Consider the following 26,170-nt stretch of genomic DNA (forward strand, 5'->3'; position numbering starts at 1 on the left):
GCTATGATCATCAAGCAAAAATTGTCATACTGCGGACATATTATGCAAGCAAACAACAGTCTGGAGAAGATGATGCTTGCTAAAGTTGATGGAAGCAGGAGAATAAGAAGGCCAAGAATTAGATGGGTGGATGGAGTTAAAGAAGCAACTGGAATGTGCATGGAAATTCAGAAAGATATGGCTAGGGACAGATCTGAATGGAAAGCATATGTTCATAGAATCACCAGAAGTCGAAAACAACTTGATGGAATATAACAGCAACAAACCTAAATCAGAATGATTCTTTCTCTCTCCCAAAAGTTTGGGAGATTCTCATCTTATGTAAATATCAAAGATAGTTTTAATATTAATTTCTAGCATATGGCAGCCATTTTTAATTGGCAAACTGACCGATTACTGTATGTACCTCGTATTCCTGTTTTTTGATTTGCTTGTTGTTTCAACACACTGATGATGTACTGTATTTTCAGTATGAAACATTTATGCTTCTCAATAAAGTTTATTATCGTGGTTATTGTCTAATTTTTGTTGTTTATGGTCAGAAGGTCAATTCCTGTTGAATGGAGTACAGCTCTCATAGTACCTATCTATAAAAAATTAGAAAAGAAAACTGAATGGGAGAATTACAGAGAAATTCCCTATTGGATGTTCTAGATAAGATATATGCAAGCATATTTGAGAACAGGCTAAGAAAAATTGTGGAAGAAAATAAATTGGTGAAGAACAACTGAGTTCAGGTCAACTAGAGTTGTCATGAATGCTTGATAATCCTTATTTGGCCTGAACACTTTAAGACATATAGTTGAGAAATTATGGGGAGATAACAGGGATCTATATTGTTGCAGAGTAGAAACCAATGTGGATGGTTGAGAAAAATCTGAGGAAAGAATAGATGGCATCAGTGCAGAATCATATTAAAATGAAAATATTAAGTAAGAACTTGACATTGTTAGCAATGTCAAATTCCTTCTTGTTCACACATTCTTGAATGTGTGAACATTCAAGTTAATCTCAAGTAGTATGATCACTTAAACAAAATGGGAAAGGTTAGCAAAACAGCTGTTTGAGAGCAGGAAAAGAACCAGAGGAAGACCAATATCTAGATTTAATATAGCTACAAGTGCTTTAGAAGATCAAAGTATAAGATCTGACAATACTGGAGTTCTGACAGATAACATGCTACTTTTTAAGAAAATTGTGGACAGGTAGTAATAATAAAGTAATAACTTTTTGCGTACTATCATAGCATTTCAAACATCCCATGAGAGTACATATCAGAAAATGATGACCATAAATAGTAGTGGTTGCATTCATTTAGAAACATTCAGAAAAAGAACATATGATAACACGTTTGCCTGCCTAGTTGGCCAAATGCTCAGTATCCAGTCTCCAACCAATGGCAGATTCACATCCTGCCATGGATGTTCAGGATTATCCTTACATAGGAGATGCATTTATCACATGGTATGAAACCATCACTCAAAGCAGCTTGAAAAAAGTTCTATGTTTGGTCTCTGGAAGAGTTTTCAGATGATGTAAAAATATATAAAATTAATAAACACAGAAAGAAAATTCTAAGCCCACCCATGGTACTAATGTAGTATAAGTTTACAACCTTGAATGGCAGGCGCTGTAAATCAGAAGTTCATGGACCTTTTTATTTTTATTTTTGAAGACTCAGAAGTTGTAGTTGTTGGGGAATACTTCATGAGAAAGGCTGTTCCAGAGGACATGGATAAATGGGATAATCAGGTTTGATGTGTTTGCAATTGAAGCTACTGTTTTATAAGGCTAAACAGAAAGTAGAGGAATGATGGTTGATAGTTCAGTCGAATAGAGTCCATGGAAGAATCTGAAAAAATCAAAGAGCTGAAACAGTGCATCTGTGAGATAGAGTTAGTGAGGAAGAAGTAATTTAACAGTTGAATTGCTCTCCTCTGGAAAACACTGAGAAATTTTAGGTACACCGCCTTATGATGACAGATTTCAGATTTGCATGCAGTTATTAGCTAGATGGGTGAAAAGTGGTATGTGATGTGTTTATACTAGAAGAAGCTGGAAGCAAATGTGTCTGAGAGAGAGAGAGAGAGAGCTGATTCAGTCTGGTGATTTATGCATTACTGAGGATAAGGATAGATGAGATGGCATAACTTTTTTGAGAGAAATACTATACTTCAGTGGAGATCAGTATTTAAGGCAGTGGCTGCCAATAATGAAGTTTGTTTATCTGGAATGTTGAGCACTGCATGGTTTGTCAAAAGAACAAGATGCATGGAATCATTAACATCAACAGTGTTGTGGGTAGGATTAGTAGTGATTGAGTTATGCATAGGAGAAAGAGGGTGAGAGACAGAGCAGAGGCCTGAGACACTACTGCATTTGTGGTGAAGCTTGAAGAGGGATCCATCTAACCTGAATGAACAGCTGAGAGAAAGCTAGCTACTGACATCCCAATTACTGAGGATGTCAGGAAGACCAAAGATGGCAATTTACTAAGCAGACCTCACTACCACACATACTCAAAAGCTCTGAAAATGTCATGAGTTAGAGAAACAGCATGTTTCTCTAAACCTTTCCATGGTACATATCCAGTAATAAGTGATGTAGCCTAAGGGGTCAGTTGTGAATATCAACTGGCAGAACCCATACTAATGGTCATTATTTAACTGGTTGTAAACTGGACAGTATTTAACTTGCAAGTCTCTAAATAGTAAAGAGGATGAATGTTTTCTCCACTATTTTGAAGAGATTGAGGTGATGGTAATGTGTTAATACTTTGAAGACAGATTTTTTTTTTTTTTTTTGTTGCAAGTGATGGATATATTCCATACACTGGGATAAATGCCATCTGAGTACAAAAGATTATAAGAATGGCATAGGCTAGGTGTTAGCTCTGGAGCACAATGTCTGAGTAGAGCTGGAGTTATATATATATACTATCGAGACTGGATAAGTCTAAGTTGTTTAGTATTCTGTGATCTATGTGCCAAAAAAACTGTGTTCAGTTTCTAGTATGATAGGAGATAATTTACCTTGGTCAGCTATGAGGACTTAGAAGAGAAGAGTAATGTCATGAGGTCAGTTTTATCCTCAGGTGCTGTAAATGTAGTGACATCGGGATGAAAGAAAGTAGGAAGTGCAGGCAAACAGAAGTTGGTTCCAATGGCCTTTGAAAGGGACCAGAAAAAATGGCTTTCATTTGGACAGGAGGCATATTTTCTCTTATTGGCCCCTATGAAGTCAGATGGTAGGCTGACTGATGGGTATTTTGCATTTATCTATTCCACATGGGCTGAGTATGAAACTAGGATTCTTGCAGCAAGCCACCATTGTAAATTGAGTGATCCTTTCCCAAATGTTTTGGTATGCCTTTTGTTAAACCAGGCTTGGAAAGTGGATGAGAATTTATGTAGAATGAGAGAGTAAAGGCCTTCAATGCCAACAAGAATAATTTCAGTGACTCTTTCAGTAACTTTCAGAGCAGGAGTAGCAGTCTTACCCTAGACTTGCCCATGATTGTGATCTGAGTTAACAAGAGGAGAGATAACTACCATGATATGGAAGGAGAAACTGGCTTAAAAAAAAAAAAGTAAAAAAAAAAAGGTATTATAGGAGAGTGGTATCAGGAATTCTGGATGGTAGATGTATCATTTGATTAGGCAGTCACTACTTATAGCAAAAATTTCAGCCTTATGTTCAGCCTGATAAGCAGTGTTGGAAGATTAGTGGATTTTAAGGTCAGCTAGGAGATGACTTCTTAGAATGCAGAAAGTCAAGCTTCAGGGATACAAAGGTGAAAAGGTTAGAATGGTTTTATGAATTTAGAGAGTGATAAATACAACAGATGAATGCAACTAAATAGATCAAGGAAAACCTTAAGCTAGAGTAGATCGAAAGTAGAGGATTCTAAATTAAGCATTCTCTGACAAGCACTGTTGGATTTCGCAAAGGTACAGGTGCCATCCTTGTTGCAAAAAGAATCATGTAGTCTGTAATTTGGACAGAAAGTAGACTATGGTTCAATAGCTGCAGTTGGAGTGTCAAGAGTAGGAGGTCTGGTTGTCTATAAGTGATGGCAAATGTCATTTATTTTGACATCACACACACACACACACACACACACACACACACACACACACACACACACACACACACACACACACACACACACACACACACACACATTTCTTTTTTTATAAAGAATTGAATAACTAGAACCGAGATTTAAGTAAAAAGGTTTTAATATAAAAACACGACTAGTTTCGGCTTGTAACAGCCTTCATCAGGTGACATTATAAAAGAAAGAAAAAACACTAAACACTGAAGGTTAAAAGACTATGAACAACACAGAGAGTCTCTATACATAATTAGCATGAAAACATTGTAGTTGTATTTAAAGCTGTAATTTCGTTTGTTGCATTGTTGGGAGAGTGCGTGCTTGCAACATCACGTGAACACCAGTACATGATTACAGGTGAATGACTATCTGGGAGGTTGTAGCTCAAGTTATTATTTAGATGAACAGGATTGAAGATGATTTCTCTAGATTCCACGATTTTTCTCTCTAGTTCATCATTGCAACGGAAGATGTTAGTAGATTTTTCCCAGCAGACTTTGTGACTTTGGTTTTCATCATTAGGATTAGCCGAGAAAAGGATATGACTTGATAATGCACTGGTTCCCTGTCTCTTGTAAGTAATATCCCTCATGTGTTCTTCCATACGTAATTAGACAGATTTGTCTGTCTGCCCAAAATAAGGAATATCACAATCACACAATATTTTATATACACCAGGGTATTTGAGTTGATGATGACAAGGTTTTGGGCGACTTATTAAGAAACGGATCTTTGGAAGCGGAGTGAACAAGGTTCTGATATTGTATTTTCTTAGAACTTTTGCTAATTTATGTGAAACTGTACTTATGTAAGGAATAGATATATTGCCTTTGAATCTATTTGTTTCTTCTGACTGATGTCTTGGAGGATTAAGAAGGAATCTGTCAATGATTCTCTTGGAATATCCATTAACTTTGAAAGAAGCTTTCAGATAGTTTATTTCTGTAAGAAGTTCATTTGGGTCATCCAGAAGAGAATGGGCTCTATGTCCCAACGTGGAAATTATTCCAAGCTTATGAGGAGGGAAGTGATGATGGGACTGACTACACAGATATCTGTTGGTATGTGTGGGCTTTCTAAATATCGATATTTTACTTTTCTATATGGCTGTCTGAAGCAAAAGTGTTGTCTGTATCCCTTGAAATGGATAAAATTGGGTATTGTTCTGTTATAATATTCTTTGTAAAAGAAAGTTTGACACAAAAATAAATTCATTCGAAGTCCATAAAAGTTCATGGGCACTCTTCTCCTTCATTTTCGACAATTAAGAAATGATCTGCCTAGTTTAAAAGTGGCCATACCAGCCTTGAAGATGATCCATGTGAAGAACTGTAATAACACCAGAAATCATTGATCAAGTGCACATTGTGGTATTGGATGACACCAGTGAGGCAAAGTGAATGAAATTGCTGAGACTATAGGCATTTCAAAAGAATGTGTAGGATATATTTAACATGAAGAATTGCAAATGAAAAAGATTTGCTCAAGTTTGCCACACTTGCTCACAGCAGATCAAAAACGCACTTGCATGAAAATTTCTGAACAGTGCTTGGAACATTTTAACAAGAATAAAACTGATTTTGTGCATTGATTTATTACTATGGATGAGACCTGGATTCACCATTATACACCAGTATCCAAACAGCAGTCAAAACAGTAGATAGAAGCCGGTTGTTCAGCACCAAAGAAGACAAATTCAGTTCCAGGTCAGGGCATTGGTGTTTTGGGATGCTAAAGGTATTTTATTTATTAATTATCTTGAAAAGGGTAAAACAATAACCGGGGAATATTAAACAATCTTTTAACCAGACTAGACAAAAAAATTTGTGAGAAAAGACCCGGTTTTTAGAAGAAATAAATAATCTTTTATCAGGACAATGCACCTGCCCACAAAGGTGCTTTGGCAATGGGAAAATTAAGGGATCTGCACTATGAATTGTTGGAACATCCACCCTATTCTCCAGATTTGGCTCCCTCTGACTTCTATCTCTTCCAAAAACTAAAACTTTTTCACGCTAGTCAGCATTTTTCTTCGAATCAAGAGGTGATTGCAGTTGTAGAGGGGTATTTTGCAGATCTTACTGAGAACCACTACAGGGATGGCACTGGATATAATATAATGGCACTGGAGCATCGCTGGAATAAATGTATTAGTCTTAAGGGAGATTATGTTGAAAAATACAAATAATTTTGAAATTATAAATTTGTTTTTTCATTGTAAGGCTGAGAACTTTTATGACCACCCTCGTATTTAGATATTTAATCAATATCATGTTGGAGGCTTACATAAAGTATACAGTGAAAAATGATAAATAATGATGAAATTAGTTTATAAAATACTGCTGTCATTCAGTACCTAATTACATATATGTGGGTATTGAGCAACAGCAATATTATTATTATTTGATACCTCCAGGGAGTCCAAAGACTGATTGAGGGAGAGTGTGCAAACAGCATCGAATGATTGAACCCCTTCCAACTACTAACTGTGCTCAAACTTACTTAACTTTTTGCATGAGCTATTAGTAACAGAGGCTCTACCAATCGACCAACCTTTGCTGGCATTGATATAATATAATTTTAAAAATTGCATATTATCATGCTCTCCTTATTCATATGGAGAGCCTTGCCATTTTATTAGCATGTAGTTCTATATACATAAAAATAAGATGCAAAAGCAATAACGAATCTGACTTTTCATTTCTAAGATAAGTTATTAATATACAGTACTTATTTTTTAAAAAAATCTTTCATTTGTTGTACTATTTTTTTTTCTGTTTCTTTCCATCCTACCAACCCCCCACCTCTTTTTTTTTTTTTTTAATCTACAAACTGGACTATAATAAATTTAGTTTAATCCTTTATCCAAGTGTAAGCAAACAAAGTTTGTGCCTGAAAATATCTTCAGGACTGAGGTAAGGTGGTACAACACTTAGGCAACTCGCAGCAAAGGTGGACCAAGCTCTCATCACTCCTTGTCTCAGTATCTCCCATAATGCAAAGCACATATCCTTGCAGATATGTATAATGCTCTGCATTAAGGGAAGGGCCACTACCCAGACTGGTTTCGACCTTTATTGAAGTCTCGTCAGTGGGAGGCAGACCCAGAAGTGGTGATACCATGGCAGAAGCAATAGTAGAGGTCATATTTACCTATACGAGTTGCCAACAGGTGCACCACCTTATTATTAAATTACTCTGGATTAAGAGAAAGATGTTGGAAGTTTATTTTGCACTTGGTTAGACTATAATAAATTTAGTTTAATCCTTTATCCAAGTGTAAGCAAACAAAGTTTGTGCCTGAAAATATCTTCAGGACTGAGGTAAGGTGGTACAACACTTAGGCAACTCGCAGCAAAGGTACTGAGATACTGAGACAAGGAGTGATGAGAGCTTGGTCCACCTTTGCTACGAGTTGCACCACCTTACCTCAATACTGAAAATATTTTCAGGTGCAAACTTTGTTTGCTTACGCTTGGATAAAGGATTAAACTAAATTTATTATAGTCTAACCAAGTGCAAAATAAACTTCCAACATAAACTTCCTACAAACTGGACTGTTCTTAATGTGATGAGACCCAATACTTTCCTCAATACAAATATCAAAATAAACTAAGCATATTTTAATGTTTTAGAATTTGAATAAGTTATTCAGATCATAAAAAAAAAAACTATAATTTTGCTCTGTGTCTTTCCAGCATAAAAAAATATACTGGAAAAAAAAAGCAAGCAGTAATCTAAAACAATAAAAAAAAAATGTAATGTTTCATAATAGTATTTTTGTAGAATGATGTTATTTCGGCTCAGCAAGCGCAATATTGCAGGAGCTTGGCCGTTCAGTAGTACTGAAGTGGGAGTTAAGCCAGAAGGCAAAGTTGGCTGTCTTCAATACAGTCCCCATCCTCACCTATGGTCATGAGAGCTGGGCAATGACCGAAAGAATGCGGACACAAATCCAAGCGGCTGAAATGAGGTTTTTCTTTGAGGGGATTGCGCGGCTGACAAGACTTGACAGAGTCAAAGGGACACGGTCAACTGGGTGGCAGAATAAAAGATCAAATATGCAATTCTATTCTGTTGATCTATTACCAGGTAAAAATGAGTTAAAAGAATGGTATAAACATAAAATTTGAAAAATCTCGCTTATAATTAAGTTTATTTAAGTTTATTTTTATTGTGTAGTTAGGTTAGGTTATCTGATTTAATATTGTACAATTATACCTTTTCATTTTTAAATCATTTTTGGACCACTATTTTTAACTATGTTAAAAATAGTGGTCTAAAAATGTAGACCACTATTTTTAACATAGTAGGGTTAAAAATGTAGGAAGTATAAATTTTAACTTTGGACCACTATGTTTATTAACTACCTGACTCATTTTTTGTATGGGAAATTTCAATATAACTTCTATACAATTCGTAATTCTACACAATAAAAATAAACTTAATTATAAGCAAGATTTTTAAAATTTTATGTTTATACTGTTCTTTTAACTCATTTCTCAAAAAAATATTATTTAAATTTACCTGGTAATAGATCAACAGAATAGAATTGCATATTTGATCTTTTATTCTGTTGCCCAGTTGTCATGTACCTGAGTCAGAAGCTCTGCAATTCAGGAAACCCACAATACTCAACTGCTGCTTCTCCATATTGAGGGATCACAGTTACAATGGTACGCGCACCTGGTCAGAATGCCACAAGAGAGGCTCCCCCAGCAGGCCCTTTTTGCCGAGCCAGAGGGTGGGCAGCCATGTGGAAAGCCAAGGACTCGTAGGATAGATTATATCCAAAACCTTGGGTGGACATGTCTGGGAGTCCCACCAGAATACCTGAGCTTGGTGGGAGAGGATCGTGCCCATTGAAGTCCCTGTTGCAGATGGCTGCCCCCACAACCCAATCAGGAAAGGTGGATCTTGAAGATGGCTGGATGTTATTCCATACTAGACTCAACTATACAAAATCACTATTGTGGAACATTACTTTTTTTTTTTTTTAACCATTTTTGGTTAAGTACAACAAGTTTATTTTAACATCTAAGTTTGTTTTAATAACCTAAAAAGCATTGTTGTGGACAAAACTGAAATGAATCCAACATATCATTAAAATCCCTAATACCAAATTTCATTAAAATTCATCCAGGCAGAATGTGAACAGAAAAATTAACCTAACATCCTTATAAATTTTGCAAAATGAACCTAACAATGAGAAAAATTGTACATAAATGTGTGCATACTGTAAACAAGTCATTACTACCTATCAGATATAATGACCAAGAAAGGTCAGTTTCAATAACTCCCAAAAACAGCATCTACATACTGTAGATCAGAATCTAATGTGTAAATGATTTCCATCTTTTAGTACTGAGGAGACTTCCTCCCAACCATCTACTTCATGCGGATAAGCTAGCCAAATACTCCAGAAACATACTGGTTGGTGGAAGAGATGTACATTTGAATGACGAGTTTGTAAAATCTTTCTCTCTTATTTTATTCTTATTATTTTACTCTATATTTAGTCTATAATCTCTTATCTTTACTTCTTGATTATTCTTAATTATACTAAAGCTTTATCTTCAGTCTTAATTCTCTTAACTTCAATATCTCTCTCTTGGCCGATCTATACTTACAAGAACGATGCTAGTTTGTGGGACAAAAGAATTATTAATGGCAGATACCTATTCCTTTGTCTCACACTGGTTCTAATTCCTTTTTTGGATTCAGGGAAAATTTATTTTTCACTGTGCCACCCTGAATCCTAGATTAACAGATAGTGTAGAATCGAGGAACCAGAACACAGTTTAGCATACAATCTTTTGTTATTAAGAGTTACGTTTGCAGTCATAGCCTCTCTATAATTTAATCTTCCGCTGTGGTCCATAATTTATGAGCAAGTGCAACAGAGAAGAAAATCAGGCAAGTCATCAGTTAAACAAAAAGAACAAAACATTTAATTCAATTGAAACATTGTACGTACTATGAATTCACTCTTAATATATAATCTGCAATTGCTAGTGAATGGGCACTAATTTACTTAGATTCTCAATATCTATCTTAGCATGCATGACAAAGAACTTCAGCTAAGGCCTACAATCTACACTTGAAAAATTACACTTATTCATTAATACTAAGGACAATTATTAGCTGAATTACTAAACTAGCTTCATGTGCTCTTATACACTTTCTTCTAACAAAATGCTCGCAACTTTTTCTATCATTTAAAAGACAATTCTCAGGCTCCAAGTGCTCTCAATTAATTTACTTAACAAAATATTCGAAATTCTCATTATTACTTTATCATTCAAAGAAAACTTTCTTTCGAGCCTTCCTAGATCTTACATATATCCTTCTAATACACATATACACATATTAAAACATGGATTGTACATTACCAATTACTGGGGAATTATCTGGCCACTTTACATATCTTGTCTGGACAATTACTTTCGACACCACGTTTCTTCTACTTTCGCTGAGGCATTCTTCAAAGGTCCAATCTGTATTTACTTCTGCTGCCGAAAATAGGTAGGCGTTGTTTCATGGTGAACTCGTTCAACATCATAACGACATCTCCATAAGTATCGGTGAATACCTCCTGCTGGGCTGGTCGCCTACCGGTAAATTGTTTGGAAATTTATGGCAAAGTTTCTCCATTATTGTCTCGAATCCGTGGGGAATGAGGGGACGCCACGAGGAGGCTCCATACACATCAGTAAGACTGCCCGAAAACACAGGAGCGAAACTCTGCACAAGAGTAAGTCTACTACTCAGCCTAAAGAACAAGAGCACAAGAGAGTCTTTTAGGCGCTGCACGACTTTTTAAATTCCGCGCCACACGTTCACTTCATCGATTACTCCTCCCATTTTCTCAGTGTCACCTCAGGTCACCCAGTACTGCGTGCCACATGCAGAAATCTTAGCCTACTCTTCTGCGCATATGAGTGTGTGTGTGGGGGGGGGGGACTTACTTGCTTACGAAAGGGTGCACCTGTACTCTTTGATGCACGTGTTTCAATTCTGGCCATTTCTATTTAATCGGATTATCTCTTTCTCCCAGCAATTTATAAGTACTTATACTTAAGCAGTTTAGCAATTCTCAGATACTTTATAATATCACATATTAAATGAAGGATTCTCAGCTTAATAACATTTTTGTGAAATTTACAAGAGTCTAGTACATTCTGGTACATCAAAAATTGATTCAAAATTGCAAGCCCATGTTAAGTCTGAAGGAAACGAAAATTAATTTAATTTTTGTTTAATTCAGAACTTAACAAGTTCTCTTTAGGTGCATTTCAAAAAATGGATAAACAGCTATTATGATTTGTTTAGGGGTGCTTAAGGGTCAAAGCTGTATAACTGAGAGGAGACCTCCACATAGCCTTTAAAGGAATGCGGAGAACCGACCAGGGATTCTGACCTAGTGTCCAATCCTCACCTTCTCGTGGTGCACCCTGTTGGGTATCTACTATGATACTGAACGAACGAGGATGGGCTGGCAATTTGGGATTTAGCCGACCAAATTGTATTCTTATTGGTTAAACCAAAATAAAAAGACGATGGTACAACATGACAAAATTTCATGCCGGCTGGGGCGTCGCCCGGTTAAACAAGGCCCCCGTTGTTTTCGCTAGGGAACCAGGGCGAACAGCGAAAAGTCAGCTACTGGAACAAATCTGAAAACAAACCCCAACTCAACATCACCAGAGTTAAAGATCGGTACTATCAACATAAGAAGCCTGAGTGGCAAAGAAATGGAGCTAGCTGAGGAATTAGATAAGTACCAGATCGACATAATAGGGGTGACGGAAACAAAAAAGACCAAAACTGGTGAGATCTTTCTGAGCAATAAATACAAAATGTTATATTCAGGCAATGACAATCAAGGAAAACAAGGAGTAGCCATAGTATTCAACACAAAATATGAGGCTAATCTTCTTGAATGGCAGTCAGTCTCAAGTAGAGTAATGTAAGCAAATATGAGAATGGGGAACTGGACAATGAGTCATATTTGTGCCTATGGTCCCACAGAAGGTTCTACTAAGGTAGAAGTGGAGGAATTTTTTGACGCTTTAGAAAAAGCAACTGACACAATGAAAAAGGAAAAGTTGGTCCTTGTTGGGGATCTAAATAGCAGAGCAGGAAATGATTGTGAGACATATAAAAATATTTTGGGAAAATTTGGAGAAAAGAGCAAAGCTAATAATAATGGCAAATATCTGTTGGATTTCTGCTCAGGACATGGACTGGTTATTACTAACACCATGTTCCAACATAAAAATGTGCACAAATTCACATGGAGAGAAGAGGCTAGGAATAAGAAAAGTCTCATTGACTATGTTATTGTTGATAGTGATGTTTTCTCCCTGGAAAAGGACACCAGAGTGTACAGAGGATTTGAAATTGGAAGTGATCACTATTTAGTCTTGAGCAGGATAAAATTGAATTTCATATGGAAAAGAATAACATGTAAGAAAGTTTTAAAGCGAATAAAAGTTGAGCAGCTCTCAGATGTGAACTGTAGACTAAAATACAGAAAGATTATTGAAAAGAAAATGAAAGAGTTTGAGAACAGGAATCAAACCTTGGAGATTCAGTGGCAAACTCTGAAGAAAACATTGATTGATTCTGCCAGAGAGGCATGTGGTGAGGTTGTGTGCAAGGATAAAAAAATCAGAACTCCCTGGTGGACACAGGAAGTTAAAGAGGCAGTGAAGGAAAAGAAGAAAGCATATCAAAAGTTCCTGGCAAATAAGTCAGCTTTTACTCTTACAGAATACAGAGACAAATGTAAGAAAGCTAAACAGTGTGTAAAACTAGCTAAACAAAAGTCATGGGAGGACTTTGGCAAGAATATAGAAAATAAATATCAAGAAGGTGGCAAAATATTCTGGAGGTTGTTGAAGAAGTTTAGGAATGGAGGAAAGAGTGCTGTAAAAGGAGTTAGAGATGATAAAGGTGAAAACAGGAGAAAAAGATATCCTTGAAGTATGGAGTAATTACTTTGAAAAACTGCTAAATGAAACAAGCAGTGATGACAGCACAGTGATAAAAAAACACTGACCAGGCATGCTGTCAGGAATACATATCCATACTTGAAGTAGAAAAAGCCATCAAAGGCTTGAAATGTGGAAAGGCACCAGGAGTAGATGATATTCGACCAGAAATGCTGAAGTATGGTGGTATAAAAGTCTTACAGTGGCTGCACTGCATAGTCCAGAAAGCCTGGACAGAGGGATTAATTCCCGATGATTGGAGTAGAGCTCTCATAGTACCCATATATAAAAAAGGGAAATAAAACTGAATGTGAGAATTACAGAGGTATTTCCCTACTGAGTGTTCCTGGCAAGATCTATGCAAGTATACTTGAGAAACGGTTGAGAAGAATTGTGGAAGAAAAGCTTGGTGAAGAACAAGCTGGATTCAGGCCAAATAGAGGCTGTCAGGATCAGATCTTCACTTTACGACAAATAGTTGAGAAAGCATGGGAATATAACAAAGATCTGTATTTAAGTTTTGTCGATTTGGAAAAGGCATATGACTATGTGCTAAGAGAGAAGTTATTCAATACGTTACAGTTATATGGTGTCAATGGGGCATTATATCAAGCAATACTTCTGTAGCAATACGACCACCCATGAAAGATTGTAAACCTATAGTAATGTGGTTGGGGTAAGGATTTTATTTACTATTTTTATTAATTAAATTTTTTTTTTTTTTTACCTAATCTGTAAACCATGTTCTGAGACCAAACATAGAACTTCTCAAGTTGCTTCAGGCCAAAATAAGAGGGATGATAGTCTTACACTGAGTAATGAAATTCATCTACCACTTCAAACCACAAACATCCATGCCCACGGTGGGATTTGAATGCTAGTCTATTGGTGGAGAATGGATACACTTGACCAAGAATGATAGCATGAACTCCAGCAGCTCATAATTCAATTCACATTCTTATATGATTGTAGAACTGGAATTTTTATGCATTTTAGATTCTGAATTATAGTTACACATTTCAAAGAATGCAAGAAATTCTGCCTATGAAAATATTATGCTTCATACTAACAATAAATCTGAAACATCCTAAAACAGCTTCTTAGCTCAAGAAAATTTCCAATAAATGGGTTACTAACATTTTTAATTGTCCTTTAATAGAGGATTGTTTGTGTTACAGCTAAAGCAACAGAGGGGTGTAATATGTCAATGGGTTGTTTATGCTGTTTAATGGGATGGAAAACTCCTAGTTTTCAGGAGGAAATACCTGCCACCTCCATATGAGACTCTAATAGATGATGAACTTTATGTCTTTGCTTAGGACCATAAATATGCTGTTTTTCTGAAGTGTTTCTCCCACTTGTATTTTCTGCACATCGAGCTTATTTTAGATCTTTCTTGTGATGTGAGAAATTAATTATTCTTCAAAGTTGGAAAAATAATTTATAGTTCAAAAACACAAGCTGAATATTCCCATTGCTGAATTAAAATACAATAATAGCAACCTTACCATTACAAAACTTTACTTCATGCATGCAAAAGACAGGTGTTCTCCTACAAAATCATAATATCTATGCTATCATTAGCAAGGACGAACCCAACAATAACTCAACAAATTCAATATTTTGAAGAATATCATCTCCTTGGATCAAACAACTACTCAAAACTTTCCAATGACAGATTACCTAAGATATATGGCTTACCTTACCTGCATAAATCTGAGATCTCAGGAAGAGCAAGTGGAAAACATTTATATATCGACAAACTATAATCATGGTTCTCATCTTCTAAAGATATAACACTGATTAGTGTTCTTATATATTTTTTTTTTTAAACACTGAATGTCCAAGTTGTCCAGAGTTAGAAAGTTAATAGTCACAAGGAACTTGGTAGATGCCAGCAAGAGCAAGAGGAAAAAACATTTACATATCAACAAACTATCCTCATTGTTCCCATCTTCTAAAAATAAATGTTTTCCTCTTGCTCTTCCTGGCATTGCGATTATCAACTTTCTTACTTTGGACAAACTGGAAAATCAGTTGGGAAAGAAAAATACAATACCAATCTTATATCATTAATAGGAACTCTGGCCTTGCACAACATGGGATACATACAGACCACAACATCCTATGGTCTGAAATGCACATGTACTCAACCATTGTCACTATAACTTCAAAGTTTATTTTAAAAAAAAGCGTTACATCATCTGAACTTGAATAAGAATTATTCTTTTGTATCAAAGATATGAAAGAGTCATTCATATGGGATATGATTTATTATTGTTTTATTTATTAATTATCTACTTAATTTATTATATTAAGTTTTGCTTAATTTATTATTATTAAGTTATTATTATTAACTATTATTAATTAAAACTATTATTAAATTTTAATTAATAATAGTTATTCACTAACTAATATTACAATGTTTCAAATCAAGCCATTGCTCATATTCTACTTTGTATTCAACTATGTCTGCCATTGATGATGGCCTGTAATTTTCAGGTCGAAATACACTACCTTTGAATAAATATTATTCATTTATTTCCTTGTCTTATCATGTGAATTGAAGAAACCACATGGCATAAGTATCACTAAAAAACTATCACCTCTGGTAGCAATGCAGCAATTGCATGCTGGCCTTGGTAGTTAAAAGGGTGATAAATGATAGTCCTAAACTATGACCAAAAATACAGAACTTCACATTCTTCCTTATAACCTCCACGAAATAAAAGATTTCCTGAAATTAAATGTAAATTGATTTATGAATAACTGCAATTTAATGATTTTTTTCACAGATAGATAAATAATACAAAAATGGTATAATTACATACTATCTTTGTTACTGCAATTAGAACATGAACAGTATGTAATCATAGACTAATATAAATTTATTCAACATGAAAAATGAGGATATGTGTTAAAAAAAATTTTTTGTATATATTTTATGTTAAAACTTACTTTTGTAATTTCCGAAAATTTTGCATTTCCCAAACTGCACTTTCGCACTGATTCTATAGCTTTAGAATAATTCTGAAGAAAAGCTGCATATACTCCAAGTTTACTGGCCTATAAATACAGAAGAACATGCATATTATACATAAAGTGAGAATCAAAAAAGTATGCACACACTTATTGGGAAGAGAAAGGTCTGAAGATAAATGAAAGATATTCAAGTCATTTATGCTTTGCAGATGACATAGTTATCTTTACTTCGATTGCTCATGAATTACAGACTCGTATCCATGAACTCCAAATTGCTAACAAAACAGTAGGCCTAAAGATAAACCTAAAGATTCAAAGTCATGTTTAACAGCTATGGCCAATCAAAAATAATCAAAATCAATAAAAATGTAATTGAACAAGTAGATCATTATATATACTTAGGACAAAGGATATCAATAGAACAAAATATCATGGATGAAATTAAAAGATGAACAATGCTTGGGTGGAAAGCATTTGGAAAATTACAAAGTCACAATTACCATTATGACTGAAAAGAAAAGTTTTTAATTAATATATTCCTCCTATATTGACATATGGCTGTGAAACATAGACATTAAATGCAAAGGAAATTCAAAATTAAGAACAACAAACTTTAGTATGGAAAGAAGTATGTTTGGTATGACAAGACTGGGTCACATAAGGAATATTTGGATAAGAAATCAAACCAACGTCTCTGATATCATATGAATAATGAAACATGTGAAGAGGCAATGGGCTGGATATATTGATCGAGGACAAAATCATTGATGATATCATCAAATATGCAGGAGTGACATGGGGAAAGAAAGCCACTGACCACTTTGGAGTGATCTTCGAAAGGCCTTCATTCAGCAGTGGATAGAAGAACTTATTTCAGATCCTTCTCTCTCACACATACACACACACCCCTCCCAAATCTCTCTATTCACTCTTAATAATAATAATAATATTATTATACATATAAAAAACCTGGGTTTTTTCAAATAATTCCCCCACATTACTTTATCCCCACTTCCCCAAAAAACCCTCCTTCCTTTAACAGCAGATGAAGACACACTGCCAGGATAAGGAGACAGAAAACAACATTCTAAAAAAGTATTCCAAATTTTTCCTCCTTTTTTTATTCTTCATATATTAGTTTTATAACACTTCAGTAATGTCCTAAGTTTTTGGGTAAAGAGCCAATGACATTGAAAAAAGGGGGCACTCCTAAACGAAAGTAGGCTATATTAGCCATTAAAATAATAGTTTATTTTAGAGGAGTAACATGGGAATTTTCCCAGAAATAATACCTATTCATTGAAACTTTTTAACCAAATTTTATTCTCAGGAGAAATACCTAAGGATTGAAAAAATGGGATCATAATAGCCATCCATAAAAAAAAGGTAATAAACAAAAATGTGAAAACTATTGCCCTATCACCCTTTTAAATCACAGCCACAAGATATTCGTTTGAATTATACAAAACCACATGCACAAATTAATGGAAGAAATCATCGAGGAGGAACAAGCAGGTTTCAGACCCATAAGATCTACAATTGATCAAATCTTCACACTTCTTAATACTATAGCCAAAATGCACTGAGAACTCAATCTACCACTGTACTGCAGCTTCAATGACTTTAAACAAGCCTATCATTCCATAGACAGAGACAAACTGATCAACATCCTAAACTTTAAATCAATAGATTCTGAATTGTTGACCTTCATTTCAAAGTTTTAGAAAGACACAAAAGCACTCATTAAATTTAATAATATTAGCAAAGAAGAATTTAAGATAGAAAAAGAAGTTGCAGGGGTGCTCACTCTCACTGCACTTATTCAACATATACCTAGAGGAAATATGCAAAGAAATCTCCAATGAAGTAGGGATGAAGATACATCAACCACATCAAATACACAGATGACATAGTAATCCTGGCAGTATCTAAGCTACAATTAGAAAAAAAAAAGTCCAGCTTCTAAATGAAGCATGTAAAAACTTTGGAATGAGGATCAACAGCAGTAAGACCAAAATAATGAAAACAGGAAGAGAAGTTGAAAGCATCTCAATAACCCTGGAGAACCAAACCCTAGAACAAGTAAAATCCTTTGTCTACTTAGGAAGCACCATTACACACAATTCAGAAGCACTGAAACAGTAAAACACAGAATTAACATTGGATGATCGAACATGAATAAATTAAGCAAAATATGGAACAATAACAAATGCTCGAAACATCTTAAAATCAAACTATTCAAAGCCGTGATCATCCCTACAGCAACATATGGAAGTCAGTCATGGCCACTCACTAAAAAGGAACTACTTAAAATAAGTGCATTTGAGGGGAAGTGCCTAAGAAAAAAACAAAACATAGTGGACTTAAAATAAAACTACAGAAAAAGTAAAGCAGGATCTCAACTACCAGGACAACTCACAGACATTATTCTTTAACAATAGCTCCGATGATTCAGCAATGTCCAAAGAATGCCTCCTCACAGACTTCCAAACATCATGCTAAATGGAAGAACAGGAAAACAGCGCATACCCAGAAGACCGAGGAAAAGTTGGCTCAGATCCTTAAAAGAAAGAGGTGAATTCCCCAGCTTCATTACTATGTTCAAGAAGACTAGAAATAGAACCATTTGGAGACAGATTGTACAAAAGGGGGACCCAACCCATCACCAGACAGATGAGGTGAAGAATAGGCTTAGCAAGCCTTTCAACAGCTGACATTAACTCAACACCTCTAACACCACCACTAAAACTTCTCAATCAGTTCTAATTTTTGTGCAACACTCAAGTTAACACGTTTACACTTTTTTTCTTTATCCCACAAGGCCATAATGATATACAAATATTACATATTTATTATAAAATATGTAAAAAATCACAATTACATAAAATGCAAAAACAACCAAAACATAAACAACAGAATAGGAAGAACTGCACCAGAAGATTGACAGTACTGATGCATACCATGAATCACTCCTCCCTCTCACCTAGATAACGTAACATCCCAAGTCTAATAACACCGGATGCATGATAAGATAATGCCCGACCTTTTTAGCATGCTTTCCACAATATCCCTGTCATCCAGAGGTATTGTGGAGTTTTACTTTTTTACATAACAAAAATGATTATCAAGAAGAAATTTCTCAGCATAACCAAAAAGAAACTCGTCATAAGTATCTGCGAACATTTACTCAAATTCAATCCATTTGATTTTTACTTACAGAGCAACAACTTCAGACTCAAGTGTATAGAAGAAAACCAGTCATTAAAGAACTTAGGAATAAAAATGAAGTTGTGAACACCTATAATTGCAGTAATCTTCAAAAAGGTTTATCATAAAATATCCTCTGCTGTCAGTAATGCATAAAAGAAAAAAAAATGGGTCAAAAATGGTTCAACGAGCACCTCCGTAGCGCAATTGGAAGAACGACGGTACATTGCACCTTCGATTAGAAAAGGTCTAAGTTCGATTCTTGTCATGACGGGAGGAATCTTTATATGGACATTTTCAACTGAAGGTGAGTTAGCCGATCTCATATGGAGTTAGCAGGGTTTTTTCTCCCAGAAACTCTGGTTTTTCATCCCGCATACAGACAGATTGGCCCTTCAGAACACACGCAATTTACAGACAAAAAATACTAGCTGTGGTGGTGGTTGTGGGCAGTAGATGGCATTGATGTAGGTGATTGATAGTAGTGGAGACGGAGAGTTGTACAGTAAGTGTCTTTCTGCGATGAGTCTTCAGACTCCTTGGAGGTGTAACGAATAATAATAATAATGAACATGTGCAATAATTGGCTATATGCTACAAACAATTTGTTACTTTCATGAAGAATGGTCAACACATTTGAAAAAAAAAGTAAGATTAATTACCTGCAATATTTAATTCTTGTAATAATAGATTTATTGATATAAATTTATTCTATATTTCAATGATGAAAATAAACAATAAAATTATTTGTACATTTTTTCATGAAATGAAAAAAAGATCACCAATTCATGAAAATGTCAGACACATTTCATTAAAAATTACCATATTTGCAGAGTATAAGACGCACCCCTTTTTTGTAAACATTTTTTAGGAAAAAAAGATTTTTCAGATCCTCTTCCTGATTCTGCCAAGTTCTTATCATTTTCTCAGTTGGGAGTGTCCCGAAATGCCTCTCTGCAGCCCCGTTTCCATGTTCTTTAGCATACATCGCAATCACACGTAGATTGTATGCAATATAGGCTAAGGTCTTTGACAGGATACCACATGGAAGTCTAATCCGTAAACTGCAATATATGGGAATGGATATAGGGTTGGTGAGATGGATAGGAGGGTGGTTGATGGAGAGATACCAGAGAGTAGTTTACTCAGGTGTAGAATCCAAAAGACGGCCTGTGACTAGTGGTGTACCACAGGGTGCTGTTTAATTTGTTCATTAACGATATAGAGAAGGATCTGAGAGGAACGGTTCATTTGTTCGCTGATGATGCAAAGTTGGATAGGGCAATAGTGAATGCAGATGATGTCAAAATTTTGCAGGATGATTTGGATAGATTGGAGGTCTGGGCTAAAGAGAATGGATGTCATTTTAATGTGGCAAAATGTAAGGTTATGCATTTTTGGGTGAAAAGATTAGAAGCAGTATATCACATTGGTGGAACTGCACTCCAGAAGATGATGAAGCCAGAGACTTGGGAATGTTGGTGGATAGGGAATTGAAGTTTAGGGGGCACATCGCAAAGTGGCTAAATCAGCTCATCAAATCACTTGGATGCAGAAGAATACTTCGACGAGCAGAGATAAGCAAGTTATTGTTTCTCTGTATCGAGCCTTGATAAGACCTCCATCTTGATTACTGTGCCCAGATCTGGTCACCTGGGTTTCTTCTTGATGGGAAGGAGGTTGAGAGGATTCAGAGGCGAGTGACCAAGATGATAGCAGCTATGGAATGAACCTTATGAAAACAGGTTGAAGATTTATGGGTTGCAGAAATTGGTTGATAGACAGAAAAGGAGAGATATGATTGAGACATTCAAATTGCTGAAGGGTTTCTATAGAATTAATTCAGAAGATATTTTTGAGAACAGGACTGGTGGTGGAAGGACTAGGGGACATGCATGAAAGCTGGGCAAGAGTGTGGTTAGTAAGGGTGTCAGAGCTGGGTTTTTATTTTAGAGTGGTGAATGAGTGGAATAAACTGCCTGAGTCTGTTGTGGGTGCTATGACAGTGAATGAGTTCAAGGCAAAGTATGATAGATACTGTGTGAATGTCAAATAGTTGTGATGGACATGATGTTTAGGGCCTCCCTCGATGAGTCTAAGGACTCCTTAGAGTTGCCCGTAATAATAATATGTAGCAATGCTGACGTTTTTCAGTCATAATTTGCCAAGAAATTTATCACCGTTCACAACAACCGCCGTCGATGTTGATGTGATCGTCGATAACAGAGCATCCACTGAACTCTATGAGAAAAATTCCAGAAATGAAAGTAATAAAAAACTGAGTATCGGCGTATAAGACGCACTGTGTTTTTCAGACCTATTTTCAAAGAAAAAAAGGGTGTCTTATATGCCGGCAAATACGGTAATTCCTTCTCATCAATTTCTGCAATCATCTATATGCTGGTTGTTCCTCTAGGTCCTTTTTCAGGATTCAAGGCCTGTTTTATTAGCCTTCTCTCATTCCCCTCTATTAACAGTCTTGAATGATAATAATGTCAAATTGCTTTCTAATATCTTCATTTTTAATATAATTTTGCCATTAATGCCATCTGTTTGCACTAATTCTCAAAACTCTCATATCAGTGACCTCTTGTCTGATAATCTGCTTTATTTCTAACATAATTCTCAAGACCATAAATTAAAATTGGTTTGAACTCTGTACTATAAATAGCTACTTCAGTGTGCTTGTTAATTTCTTTCTTTCTTATTGCATATAATTTTATGTAAATGACTCACAGCCATATCAGCTTTGCTTATCCATTGTCTGTTTTCATATTTAATTTGCCCTGTAAAATTGTGCCTGAAATAGCTGAAATATTTTACATCTATTGGTTCTCCATTGAGAATGATGTTTTCCATGTTTCTATTTTCAGAGTTTTCATCTTCTGACTGCTGATTTTCATGCCACAAGTTATAGCAGCTGCAGTTATTTATTTAAGAAGTCTTGAAGACTCATACTGAATTTATTTAGGAAAATACTAAATATTTATTTAGTATTTTCCTAAATGCTAAATAATTTATTTAGTATTTTGATTTCAGGTTGAAGACCACTTTGCATCATAATGTGATCCATATAAATGATGAATAATAGTGACATTATGTGCAACTTCGTCTTACACCTGATTTTACATCAAATCATCCTCTAATATCTCCAATTCTAATGGCTGACTTATGATTAAGTATGGGCAATATATATACTGTTTTCTAAATGGCCCATTGATAGCATATAATTGAAACATTTTGAATAGCATTTCTCTTGACAACTTGTCATGTCCTTTCAGGTCTAATTATTTGTAGATGTCTTATAATTCCGATGTTCCTGGCAGCAGCAAATTTGTTGAAGGGTCTACCATTTCGATTTTCAGTTGCTATTCCAGCTGCGTGCTTAGCATTCAGGTATTCACACAGGTAGCATTCATCTTGAAACTAGAAGTGCTTGGTTAGCGTCTAGCATTTCAGTTAAGTCTGCTTCTAGTAATTATTTGTTTGGAGAGTTATATATGGAGAATAATTTCAGGAGACTTGCATTTGTGGTTTTGACCTCCACCCTTACTCATCTCCTGTAATTTCTATGTTGATAGTGGCAGGATTTACTACTTCACTGTGTTCTATATTGAATATTGACAAACAATGGCTGTGCTGTCTCCCCTGACATTGGGCGTGTTACTGTAGTATAGAATAAAGTTCCTGAACCTTGAGTTGCAAGCTGGTCAGAGGTGTGATTCATTTACAAGAATCACCTCGGCACTATAGTTGTTGTGAATTCATGGAGTTTGTACATTTTGCTTCCTAAACCATTGGCATTCCAGAACATAATTAGCAGAGTTTGGCCTTGTATGTTTGTTAACCATCAACTAGTATAGTACAGAGTGTTTGTGTATTTGCTTAGCCAAACATCATTAATATCTTGCTCAGAGTGGCTGCTACAATTGTACCTTTGCTAGATTTGGTTGAGTGCTGAGGTTCGGCTTTTCCTGGTAGTTTTGATTCCACTACATCTGTGTATGAGGCACATGCTTGGGTGGATTTGTGGTGTCACTTGGGAGTTATCAGCATGAGATGTGGTCCACCACCACTGATGCATTTAGCTAACTCTGTTTTTTTATTTTTTGCAAGAAGCCATTGCATGATTTTTTCTGCATTTAATGCTGCAGAAATCAAACTTGAAACAGCATTGGGAGTGGCCAAATTTGACAAAAGTGGCACAGTTCAGTTGATGTCTTCCATTGCAATGGTAATGGTTTTATTAGCCAAGTCGTGGATGTTTTTAGGTCATAAATCTCAGTATTGTTTGCTAATTTCTACTAGGACAAGAGACATTGGGCGTTTATCTGATTGGAGCATAATGCTAACTTTAACAGGGTTTAATCCACTGTTCTGGAGATCTCTTGCGACTTCCTTGGTGGTTATAGTAATACCTTGAAGGTTTTTTTTTCACTTTTTTTTTTAAAGTGAATGTGAGGTAATGGACGTTTCTGTCATATAAAAACGTAGGGAGTGCACAGTAGTCAGCTACTGTCTCAAGCTATATTCAGACTCCTGCGTCCATGTTCCTGACTTTTGTAAAATTTATTTTACAGTTTTTGAGAGCTTTGGCCACTGCCAACTATTGTTCCTCATCTCTCAGGATAACTGGAGTAACTCTTTCCTATATATTGGTTCATTTCTGTTTCCACAGGGATTGCAGTTTGATGTTGGTTCCTGTCATTGTTTTTCCTGTTGACTTTGCAAAACCTGTCATGTTCCTCAGCTGCTTCCTGGGTTAATTTTGAGCCAGGTTGTAAGTTGACAACAAACCAGTCCCAGACTGAAAGAATTCATAAAACTTATGAATTGTACAAACACCTGCTCAAACTCTAGGCTTTCCCACTTCGGATTGCTCATTTAAAGTTGGTAAATCAATTGCAAGTTTTAAGTTAAGAGAAGAAAATAAAAATGAAATAAAAAAGAAAGGGGGAGGGGGTAGAAAAGTAAAGAGAAATAGTCATAATCTTTCAGGCCCAATGGCCTATTCCAGTCTCATCTCATCTTTTCCTTGGTTGTCCCTGATATCTATGTTCTCCAACTAGGTGGTATTGGAGTTTTTTTTTTTTGAGTACTTTTAAACTGCCCATTCTTTCAATAGGTTCAATACACGTTGTTTATTATTTTAACGGTATAATAGAACACAGAAACTAAGTAAATAATTAATTTATTAACTTGATGCTGATATTTCGCTGGTATTATAACCAGCATCTTCAGAGCACAAAAACACTGTTTGTCACAATACGCGAAACTAAAACAACATGGTGTATTTCAACAAAATTGTAGCAGCAACACAAAGACTAGAGTCCTGATTTTGGCGCCCTCTATCTGAAAAAAAAAAAAAAAAAAAAAAAAAAAAAACGCTATCATATATTACTAGAGTCCTAGAAAAGTGCTAGTTTTTTCTTAATATGACTGTCTCCCAGATCTTCGGCAAGTTGATACAGCCATATTTGTTGAGATTTGGAGTGTGTTTTAGGGCTTCTGTCGCCTCTAAGAACAATCTCTCTGATTTATATGGGTTTCTGTGTAGTACTTTTGTGTTTTTCCAGTTGATCCTGTGTGCAGGGGTATCCAGAGCATGGTCTGCTAGGCCCGACTTCCCATAATGATATTTCCGGACGTATCGTTTATGTTCGCTGATGCGGATATTCACAGTTCTTCCTGTTTGACCGTAGTAGGCTTGATTGCATGAGCAGGGTACTTGGTAGACTCCTGGATGCGATAAAGGAGGAATGCTGTCCTTGGGTGAGCGGATGAGGGTGGCTAATTTGCTACATGGTCTGAATGTAGTGCGTAGTTTATGTTTATTGAGAATTCTTGAGATCTTTTCGGATGTACCTTTAATGTATGGGATGGTGACTGTTTTGTTGTAGTTCTCTGTGGTGGATGGTGGGAGGGGTTTCTTAGGAGTGTTTAGTATTTTGTTTATTTTTTGTGGATTGTAGCCGTTGGCCAAGAAGGTGTGGCGTAAGTGAGTCAGTTCAGCAGTGAGAGCCTTGTCATTTGAACAGATTGCTCTCGCTCTATGGGTTAGCATTTTTAATATGCCATATTGTTGAGAAGGATGATGGTGTGATTGTTTGTGTGGGTTTTCTGAAAACTGAAAATGATAAGGAACCATCTGGGAGCCGTGTGATGAGTGTATCCAGGAAGGGCAGACAGTTGTTGGCTTCCAGTTCCATAGTAAAGTGGATTTTTGGATGTTGGCTATTTAAATGTGCTAAGAATGTTTTCAATGTCTCAGGGCCATGTGGCCAAATAGCAAGCACATCATCAACATAGCGTAGCCAAAGTGTTGGTTTGAGAGTGGCTGTATTGATTGCTTGTTTTTTCCAGGTGTTCTATGTAAAAGTTGGCTAGGGGGGAGAAAGGGGGGAGCCCATGGCTGTCCCATCAATTTGTTTGTATATTTTCCCTTTCCATGTGAAATATCCTGCATGTATTGTGAATTTGAATAGTTCAAATATATCAGGGGGGAAGTGTGACTTCCCCTACGCCCAATTGTGGACAGTATAAATAGTCCCACATACAAACTGGCTAGACATTTAGCGAAGCACACTCCTACGCCCAATTGTGGACAGTATAAATAGTCCCACATACAAACTGGCTAGACATTTAGCGAAGCTACTAGCCACCCTCACTAACAATTCTCCCTCCTTTATCAAAAATTCAGCACACCTAAAAAGCATCTTACAACACCTCACCCTAAAAAGCTCAGACTTAATAGTAAGCTTTGACATCACTTCACTATTCACAAATGTACCACTAATAGAAACCCTCAATCTACTGAAGTCACACTTCCCCCCTGATATATTTGAACTATTCAAATTCACAATACATG

General features: G+C 35.8%; 1 protein-coding gene across 1 annotated transcript in view; it reads right to left on the reverse strand.

The window, feature by feature from the left end:
• Positions 1 to 26,170, reverse strand: part of RhoGAP1A (Rho GTPase activating protein at 1A) — a 587,523-nt gene that overhangs the window by 428,161 nt on the left and 133,192 nt on the right. The window contains exon 6 of the mRNA XM_090414103.1: positions 16,072 to 16,179. Within this exon, the coding sequence (XP_090270229.1) occupies positions 16,072 to 16,179 (108 nt within the window). The remainder of the gene's footprint in view (positions 1 to 16,071; positions 16,180 to 26,170) is intronic.

The sequence above is a fragment of the Typopeltis vanoorti genome, chromosome 24 (assembly GCF_054136105.1).
Source record: "Typopeltis vanoorti isolate ZY-2024b chromosome 24, IOZ_Tvanoo_1.0, whole genome shotgun sequence".
Taxonomy (NCBI): domain Eukaryota; kingdom Metazoa; phylum Arthropoda; class Arachnida; order Uropygi; family Thelyphonidae; genus Typopeltis; species Typopeltis vanoorti.